This window comes from Hemitrygon akajei, chromosome 23 (genome assembly GCF_048418815.1).
Source record: "Hemitrygon akajei chromosome 23, sHemAka1.3, whole genome shotgun sequence".
NCBI classification, from domain to species: Eukaryota; Metazoa; Chordata; class Chondrichthyes; order Myliobatiformes; family Dasyatidae; genus Hemitrygon; species Hemitrygon akajei.
In genome coordinates this window covers 20,827,707-20,837,958 of record NC_133146.1, presented here as the reverse complement: position 1 = coordinate 20,837,958, position 10,252 = coordinate 20,827,707, and the positions used below count along the sequence as shown (strand labels likewise).

Below are 10,252 nucleotides of genomic sequence, written 5' to 3'. Positions count from 1 at the left end.
CTTCTTCACTCAGATGGTGGTGAGAGTATGGAACGAGCTGCCAGTGGAAATGATAAATGTGGGTTCAGTTTCAAGATTTAAGAGCAGTTTGGTTAAGTACATGGATGGGAAGGGTATGGAGGGCTTGGTCACAGTGGAGTCACAGATAGCCAGCGATGTGAAGATGTCTTTGGCACGCTGGCCTTTATCAGACAGGGCATTGAACACAGAAGTTGGGATGTCATGGTGTAGTTTGGTGAAGCTGCATTTGGAGTATTGTGTTCAGATTTGGATACCTTGCTACAGGAAAGATGTTACTAACCTGGAAAGAATGCAGAAAAACTTTATGAAGATGTCAAGATCGGAGGGATTGGGCAGACTAGGAGTATATTTGTTGGAACATTGGAGACTGAGGAGCACAGATAGGGTGAGTGCATTCAGTCTTTTCCCAAGCTGAGGGAATCAAGATCTAAAGGGCATAAGCTTAAGGTGAGAGGGGAAAGGTTTTATAGGAAACTAAAGGGAAACTTTCCACCCGGAGTGTGGTCAGTACATGGAATGAAATGTCAGAGGAAGAGCCTGCGGCAGGTATAATATCAGCCAGATGATTGGACTTTAGAATCAGAATCAGATTAATATCACCAACATATGTTGTGAAATTTATTAACTTTGCAGCAGCAGTATATCGCAATACATAAAAATAGAGCGTATAAATATATATTAAAGTTAAATTAAGTGAGTAGTGCAAAAAATAGAAATAAAAATGTAGTGAGGTAGTGTTCATGGATTCAATGTCCATTCAGAAATCGCATAGCAGAGGGGAAGAAGCTGATCCTGAATCACTGAGTGTGTGCCTTCATGCTTCTGTACCTCCTCCCTGATGGTAATAATGTGAAGAGGGCATGTCCTGGGTGATCAGTGTCCTTAATGATGGACGCTGCCTTTTTAAAGCATCGCTCCTTGAAGATGTCCTGGATACTACAGAGGCTAGTACCCATGATGGAGCAGACTTGCTTTACAACTCTCTGCAGCTTACTTCAATTCTGGGCAGTAGCCCCTCCAGCCCCCATACCAGATGGTGATGCAGCCAGTTAGAATGCTTTCCATGGCACATCTATAGAAATTTGCGAATGTTTTTGGTGACATACTAAATTTTCTCAGCCTCCTAATGAAATATAGCCACCGTCTGACTTGCTAAATTACGGGTGTGGGATGACCAATGTGCCTTCTTGATGGTAGTGTAACAGTGATTGAGTCTGTTAGCTGCTCTGGTTCTGTAGGTGACAGGTTGGTAATAATTTGTCAGACTTCTTCAAGTTGACCTGGTTGAAGTACCCCGCAATGATCAGGAGGTATCAAGTTGAGTGTCCCATGACTGCTGATCACAGTGCTCAATGCTCTGCTCCCTCAGTGCCACCCCGATGTCTGCTGTGTGGTGGTTATGGCAGAGAGCTCCCTGGACAGTTAGAACGGGATGACACTTGACCACCAGATGTAACAGACTGGAGAAGCAACATGGAGACAGAACAGCCATGTCTGTGCACCACAGTGAGTTAATCATGAAGCAAATGCCACTGTCTCTGCCTTTACCTGATGGAACAGTCTGTCCATGTGGTGGAAGGTGAGGCCCCATGGACTGAAGTGTGATGCCCAGGGGGAGGCTACAGTAGGACTTAGTGAAGCAGAGGAATGTCAGGGACACAGTAGTCCCTGATGCCCCTCTGGTGCTGCAGTCTTGTTCTGAGGTCTTCAATTTTATCTTCCATTATTAGCCTGGAGTATGGTGGGAGGAACTTAGGGCCCTGCGCTTCAGTTTTACCCAGAGCCTTACCCTGCAGCCACATTTCCTGAGACAACGGAGGCTTCCAGATGCTGCCCTCACTGCTTGGGTGGCATGGAATCCCTCCTCTGCAAGTTATAAAGATCACTAGAGTTTTTAAACAACTTGAAACGTTAGCTGTAGTAGTTGTAAACTAGTCCTTACTCCTTGTCCTTATGGAAACAAGTTGGCTCTAAGCGTCTCTGTTTCACTTCTAGATTTTACCATATTTAGCTAGACCCGCCCCATGTGAGTTCTATCCTACTTAATAACAAAATCAGCTTTCCAATTTACCAATTCAAATTAAACTACCAATCCATATCCTTAGCCACACAGAAATCTACCAAGAATGGTCACTGTCCCCAAAGTGCTTTGTCACTGACATTTCATCCACTTGCTCAGCTTTATTCTCTAGGATTATCCCATCCCTAATAGGAACATCTACATACTGGTAAAATAAAAGCTCTCACAAGTTTCACCCTGTCTAATCATTCCACATCAATGCAAACAAATTTAATATTGGTGAAACTGCACCTCTGATGATTTACTGACATATCTGCTCCTCTGTCTCCTGCTGAACTCTGGGAGGCTTCCATCACAATCCAATGTACATAACTGCTTGCTTTCTCCCCTGCAGGGTGGCGCCGATTTCAAACTAGAAGAACTCATATTCCATCTAACCAATGGTACAACACTGAAATGTCCAGTTTCAGGTAACTCCAACTGTCCCTCTCTCTTTCCTTCTAGTCCACTTCCAGACATTCCACTTTTGTTCCATTTCCCATAGCCCCTTTTCCCACTGTCATCCATTTTTGTCCCACTCCTACACCATGTTCCATCTGCCCTCCATCACTCCCTTAATGGTTCCCAGTGTCACCTTGCTTATCATATTCTTGCACACTAAGCTTTGGTGTCCCCACCTTCATCCTCTGTAAATGACTCCATTTACCTCCCATTCTTTCCCTTGTCTTCTTCCACCATTATACCACCTGCCTGTCTACCAGCTCCACATTCGGTAAGGTTAGGCGGCAACACCAGTGCCACAAAGGTTGCATCTTCAGCCCAACAATCTACTCCCTAGATATTTATAGATGGTACTACCTTATCTCAAGTACTGATGTTGAAGTACAAGAAGGAGATAGAGAGTTAATAACATGATGTCATATCAACAACCTTTCCCTCAAAATCAGTAAAAAAAGAACTGGTCATTTGCTTCAGAAGGGGCAGTGGGCAGTGAAACTACTCCTGTCTATATCAACAGAGTTGAGGCTGTAATGGTTGAGAGCTTCAAGTTTCTGGATGTGAACATCACCAATAGCCTGTCCTGGTCCAACCATATTGATGCAATTGCCAAGAAAGCAATGCCTCTGCTTCCTCAGGAGAAGAAAGAAATTTGTTATGTCCCCTTTGACCCTCACCAATTTTTATCGACGCACCTTAGAAAGGACCCTATCTGGAAGCTAATGGGTTGGTATGGCAACTGCTCTGCTCACAACTGCAAGAAAATACAGTGGCTTGTGGACACAGCTCAGCACATCACAGAAATCAGCCTCCCCTTCGTGAACTCTGCCCATGCTTCTCACTGCCTCATTAAAGCGACCAGCATGATCTAAGACCCCATCCATCCCAGTATTCTCTCTTCTCTCAGGCAGAAGACACAGAAACCTGAAAACATGTGCCATCAGGCTAAAGGACAGCTTATACTCCACTGTTACAAGACTATTAAATGGCTCCTGTTGTGTCTGTGCACAACTACATATATATTAAATAAAAGCACGCACACAGGAGATGGCTTTATCTGGTGCATTCACATTGCAGCGAGAGAGAGGAAGAGAACTATGCACATGCATAGACAACAGCACATATGCAGACAACAAATCAATACATAGTGCTAAGGGGGGGGGGGTCATTGTTGTAAAATAAATAGATCCATACATTACACTTCCTCCCCTTTCACATTATTGCAACATAAAACTTTTTGTACAAAACATGCAATTTCCCTTTCATAAACCCACATTCCAAATAAACATGCTTTCACAATAACAGTCCATAACTAACTTCACAGTTCTAAAGCTTCAGCCTTTTGGGTGGTGTTCTGTTTCTTTCAGGATTATACCTCTGGACCTGTGGAGGGGCATCAGGTTTGGCAGGTGTCATGTCAATGATAATGTTCTTGTCATGCTCTGGACTTGTGGAGTGGCATCAGGTTTGGCAGCTGTCTTGTCTAAGACAAGTTCTTGGTTTCCTGTGTCATGTTGCTATCAGTGACATGATCATCACTGAGAGGTAAGTCCGGTGACTGTAGTGTGTCCATCTGGTTGGATGCAGTCAACTCAGGTGTGTTCTTTGGCTGAGTATCCAGTATCTGGTCCACATGATGTTTCCATGTCTGATCTCCAACTTCCACTGTGTACATCAGTGGTCCAGTTCTTGTAGCTATCCTACTGGGTGTCTACTTGTCTTCTCAGTAATCACATGCTAGGACTTCCTATCCAATTTTGAAGCTCCTTGCTGCTTCATTTGGCAAATGGTTGAACTGTTTATTCTGTACTTCCCTCCGTAGGTCTGGTTTCAGGAGGTCTATGTGAGATCTCAGATTCCTGCTCATGAACAGCATTGCAGGTGTTTGATTTGTTGTTACATGAACAGAGTCCTGATACACAAAAAAGTTGTCCACCTTGGGCTGTAGAGAAATTTCCTCCTTGTCCATCACTTTAATGAACTTCCTGAAGGTTTGAAAAAAAACCTTTCAGCTAACCCATTCATTGCTGGGTGGTGAGGAGCTAACTTGAAATGTCTGATGCCATTTTTCTTCATGAACACATCTGAATTCTTCTGACATGTACTATGATCTGTTGTCACTCATAATTTGTTCTGGTAAGCTGTTTCTGGTGAAGGTAGTTCTCAGGGCAGAGACAGTTCTTGCTGAGGTGGTTGACTTCATTGGTATAACCTCTGGCCACTTCAAAGGAGCATCCACAGCGATCAGAAACATGGAGTCCATGAATGGCCGAACAAAGTCAATATGTACTCTTTACCATGGTGATGATGGCCACTGCCACTAGTGTAACAATGCCTATGGGGGTGCATTTTCAACTTTTTGGCATCCTGACCAGCTTTTGGCCAAGTCTTCAATCTGTTTATCTATTTCCGGATATTTCAGTCTTCTCTTGTGACTTATGTAGCCATGCTTGACAATGACATGTCTACAATATGAGATTTCATTCTTGAAAAACACACATTTCTGTCTCTTTGCATGCAGACCATACTCACTCAGCTTGCTAAGCACTTTATCAAGGCTCTGGAGGGTCTCTTCATCATTTTTGCCAGTCATGATGTAACATTCTGTTCCTGGAATATCTTGGAGCACTTGGCCCATTGCTCTTTGCCAAATTGCTGGAACTGATGCAATGCCAAAGATGAGATGATTATACCGGAACAGTCCCTTGTGAGTGTTGATTGTGAGGAATTTCCTGCTTGACTTCTCAATCTCCATTTATACATAGGCTTGTGACATCAATCTTTGAAAACCTCTCCCTGCTTGCCTAAAATGCAAAAAGGTCTTCTATTTATGGCAGGAGATACTGCACAATACATAGCACTGGGTTGATGCTCACCTTGAAATCTCCACATACTGTATATAAATAGCTCTGGTCTTCCCTTTCTTGATCACCAGAACAAAGGGCGTGGCCCAATTGCTCCACTCAACTCTGTAGAGAATTCCAGACATCTCCAAGTTCAGCATCCACTTTAGGACACAGTGCGAAAGGCACTGGAAGTGCTTTATGGAATCTTAGTGTTGCTGTTTCATTCAGTTCAATTCTGGCTTTCATGCCTTTGAGTTTACCAATCCCCTTCTCAAACACCTTCTCATTAGCATTAAGCAGTTGTGCCAGTATCTGGTAGTGCTACCATTTGGGCAGCCATTCCCTGTTGATGTCATACTGAGAGCTTTGATTGATTGCCAGTCTAGTTGGATTTTTCCCAACCACTCACATCCGAAAATTGTTGGCCCTCCACTTTTCAATACACAAAGCTCTAACTGTTGTGCTTGGCTCCATACATCACATTTGCTTTCAGTTTGACTTTGGGGGACACTTTTTTGCCTGTGTAAGTCTTTAGCATCACTGAGAACTTCTCTAATGGTATCTTAGGAAACAGTTAGTCTCTGAAATCATGGACAAAGCTGACCCTGTATCCACTTCCATGTTCAGTTTTATACCAGACACATCTATTGTGATCCAGATTATTTTGTGATCTGCTTCAGTTATACTCTGCAGTTCTAGGCATAACAGTTCACCTTTGTCAAACTCTAGGTTGTCTGATTCTGTTTTACATTTGGTTAATTTTATGCATTAGTTTTGTGTTTGAGACTTTTTGCTAGGTTGTGTTTTTTGTCTTTCTTGTACATTCTCTCTACGTGACCTTGTCTGTGACACTTTTTTTCTTTGAACCGACAGTCATTTGCATAATGGGAGGATTTGCCACATGAATAGCCTCTTTGACTTGTTATGTACTCATGACACGTGACAGTGGTACCCTTGTAACGTGACTGGGGTTGAAGCTATACTGGACTGGAGATAATGGTCTTGTGATGGTGGAGTGACATCATTTTCCCGCCAGTAGAGATCATGTGACAGGTTTTTTTTACAGGGTATAAAAGGAAGACCCCACCCTGTGGGGAGGGGCAGTTCGTGGCTGGATTTGCCATGTTGACTTCATGCCACTGCGTGATTTAATGTTATGACGCAGTTTAGTTGGAAAATGAAGTTTTATCTAATGCCTAAAGTTTAAAAGGTCATTGCCAGCAGTTTCTTTACTGTGGAGAGTGAAGATAGGAGTTTGGGAGTTAAAGATTGAGGAGAATCGAATTTCGAAGGTGGAATGGGTTCGACCTTGTGTGATCCTCATTCGGAAGGATTTCGTTGACTGTTCTCGTGTTAATCTCTGCAGGATAGCAGAAGATTGAGGACAAAGTGTGGAAGAAGAGGTCAGTGCCTTTAAACCATTACGTTTCATAAAATTCTTCGTGGGAAGAGTTTGACGCCGGGGATCGAAGGAAACCGACGTGGAAGAGAATTTAAATCGCCTTAAAAAGTCTCTCCTTTTAAATGGACTGAGCATTTTGAACTTTTGGCAATATCGCTTTAAAGAACTGTTTTTGCAATATCGCTTTAAGAACTGTTAAGCTGCCGCACAGCAGCTGTTTTCCGGTTACGTTAGTGTTTGTTTACTTTTGGGGGGTTTGTTTTCAGTGTTTAATAAACGTGTTATTTGTTATAAAAACCCTTGCCTAACTCATATATATTTATTGTTGCCTGAATACGTAACAGACTTTTTGCACCATTCCGGGATATTTTGGGCATTTCACATTCTAACCTCATTTTCTGTAGTTCTGCTGCATCCTTTGCTGCAGTCTCTAACAATATTGCAATGGTCAATGCCTGTTCCAAGGTTAGGTCTCTTTCTGCCAGTAGCCTCGTTTGAGTGCTTTGACTATGCATGTCACATACAAGTCTGTCCTTTAATGCATCAGAAACTCTGTCTCTAAAGTCACAATACTGGGAAAGTTTGCACTGTTCTGCAATGTATTCAGAAAGGCTTTCATCTTTTGACTGGTTCCTAAACCTCTCAGCTATTATCAGCAGTTTAGGGCTCAAGTGATTTTGTAAAATTGTAACAATTTCATTGAATGTCTTGCTTGCTGGTTTTGCAGGGGTTACTGAGTTGTATAAGAGAATGTACGTTCTTGGGCCCATTAAGCTAAGAAATGTAGGGGCTTTCTTTCTCTCCTCCATGTCCACGTAAATACAGTTCAACTCTCTCAATACAGAACTCCCAGCCTTCATTAGCACTACCAAATTCATCATCTTCCCTGACTGAAGCATTCACCATGCTATTTTCCTTTTAAATTCAGCGTGTCTATCCCCTAGTGCATAGGTCGGCAACCCGCGGCTCTGGAGCTGCATGCGGCTCTTTCATCTCTGTGCTGCGGCTCCCTGTGGCTTTGGAAAATAAATGATGAGTATTTAATTAAAATGTATTTTATGTTAGTTTGTTAGTTTTTGAAATGTAATTCTAAATTTGAAGATTATGGTGATCTTGTACAATCTAAATAAAACGTGTTTTTTGTCGCTATTAATATACGTCACCACTGCCAATGCCTGACACCCGCCAGTGCGCGATTTCTTTAATTTTTCGATCCAAGGTAGGCTAACTATGGAGAATTCTAAAAAAAGAAAAGTGACTTAAGAAAACAGAACGTTTAATGATACGTGGGCAGATTCATTTGCTTTCACTGCTGACGAGACTGGTTTACCGGTATGCTTAATATGCAATGAGAAACTAGCAAACAACAAAAAGTCAAATGTCGCAAGACATTTCTAGAATAAACACGCAGCCTTTGCTCAAAAATATCCTAATGGAGATGAGAGAAAAAAAGCCGTTTCGGAACTGATGCGGAAGGTTGATCTGAGCAAAAATCATTTCAAGAAGTGGATGAAGTCTGGAAAATCAACTACATATGCTAGTTTTGTTGCCGCTCAGGAAATAGTCAGGCACGGGAAGCAGTTTACAGATGGTGAATATATAAAAGAATCTTTCATTAAGATTTCAGAACATCTATTCACAGACTTTAAAAACAAGAGTGAAATTGTGCAGAAAATCAGGGATATGCCCCTCTCTGCAAAGACTGTCAAAGACAGAACCATAAAAATGGCAGAAGACATCACAAGACAGCAAATTAAAGACATTAATTCAGCTGTGGCCTACTCGATTGCCTGTGACGAGTCTAAAGACAAAGGTGATATTGAACAAATAGCGCTGTTCTGCCGGTATGTAAACTCTGCCGGGCCACAGGAAGAAATGATTGAGTTGATACCTCTAAAAGGCCAAACACGGGGGGAGGACATCTGTGAGGCTGTCTTGAATTGTTTAAGAGCCAAAGGAATAAAGACCACCCACCTGGTGTCAGTAGCTACTGATGGGGCACCAAGTATGACAGGAGCGCACAAGGGTTTTGTGGCTTTACTGCAGAAGTCGCTGGACAGAAAGCTGCTAACTTTTCACTGCATCTTGCACCAAGAGGCACTGTGCGCTCAAACATTTCCTCCGGAATGCACAGAAATAATGGATGTTGTCATTCAGATTGTCAATAAAATAATGGCAAAAAGTTTAAATCACCGTCAATTCCGTTTGTTACTGGACGAGCTCGAAAGCGCATATTCTGATCTCCTGCTGCACAACAAAGTCCGGTGGCTGTCCAAAGGGGAGGTGCTGAAACGCTTTGTCGCGTGTCTGGAAGAAGTGAAAACTTTCCTGGGCAGTAAAGGGCTCACCTTTCCTGAGCTGGAACAGCCAGAGTGGCTGGAAAAGCTACACTTCATGGTAGACATGACAGCGCACCTGAACACGCTGAACACAGCTCTTCAGGGGAAAGGACGCACAGCCCTGCACATGTTGGAGGATGTTTTGGCATTCGAGCGCAAGTTGACAGTGCTTGCCAGAGATTTACAGAAAGGCACATTGTCTCACTTCCCCAATTTGAGAGAGTTCAAACAAGCTCACGACATGATAAATTCGGAGTATTTACATTCTGCAATCATCGCAATGCAAACATCGTTTGGGAAACGCTTCTGTGAGTTCAGAGAGGTGAAAAACACATTATCCTTCCCGGTCACTCCCCTAAGCATCGATCCATCCCTACTGAATACGACTGCATTGGCAGGTGTGAGTCAACCTGATCTTGAGATGGAACTGGCCGACATAGCCGACAAAGACATATGGGTGTCCAAGTTTAGACGCTTGACAGCAGACCTTGAAGATGTTGCCCGTCAGAAGGCCGTTCTTGCTCAGAATCACAAATGGAGTGATATTGAAAACCTCCCCAAACCGGACAAACTTGTGTTCGAAACATGGAATGCTATCCCCAACATTTATGTAAATATTAAAAAGTATGCGCTTGGAGTCCTGTCGATCTTTGGATCCACATATGTATGTGAGCAGGTGTTCTCCAACATGAACTTTATTTAAAAACAAACATCGCGCACGCCTCACAGATGACAGCTTGCGATCCTGTGTAAAGATGAAGGTGATGTCATACAGCCCTGATGTGCAGACGCTGTGCGCTGAGGTCCAGGAGCAGAAATCCCATTAACCAAGTATGATAAATATTTTAATTGCCTATTATTTTACGTATATTCATATTTTTTCATTGTTCAGTGAAATAGTCCTTTTATTTTTCAGGTTGACAGCTGGCTGACGTTATTTTTGGTTTGCTGCTGGCGGACAATTTAAGTTCGGCGTTTTTCATAAATACAAGAAGGACTCAAATAGACATTGAGTATTTCACTTAAAAATAACCTTCAACCCAACGTCTTTTTTTCGGAGTTCAAAATGTTTTTGTTGCATGCAGAAATGTAATTTAGTTTTCTCTGCAGGAGTTCATTGATTTCA

The 10,252-nt window shown here is 42.6% G+C and overlaps 1 protein-coding gene across 1 annotated transcript; it reads left to right on the top strand.

Moving 5' to 3' along the window:
* Positions 1–8,254: 8,254 nt before the first annotated feature.
* Positions 8,255–9,829, top strand: LOC140715359 (general transcription factor II-I repeat domain-containing protein 2A-like). Its single transcript, XM_073027429.1, has one exon. It carries the CDS (start codon positions 8,255–8,257, stop codon positions 9,827–9,829), a length of 1,575 nt encoding a protein of 524 aa, XP_072883530.1.
* The last annotated feature ends 423 nt before the right edge of the window (positions 9,830–10,252 follow it).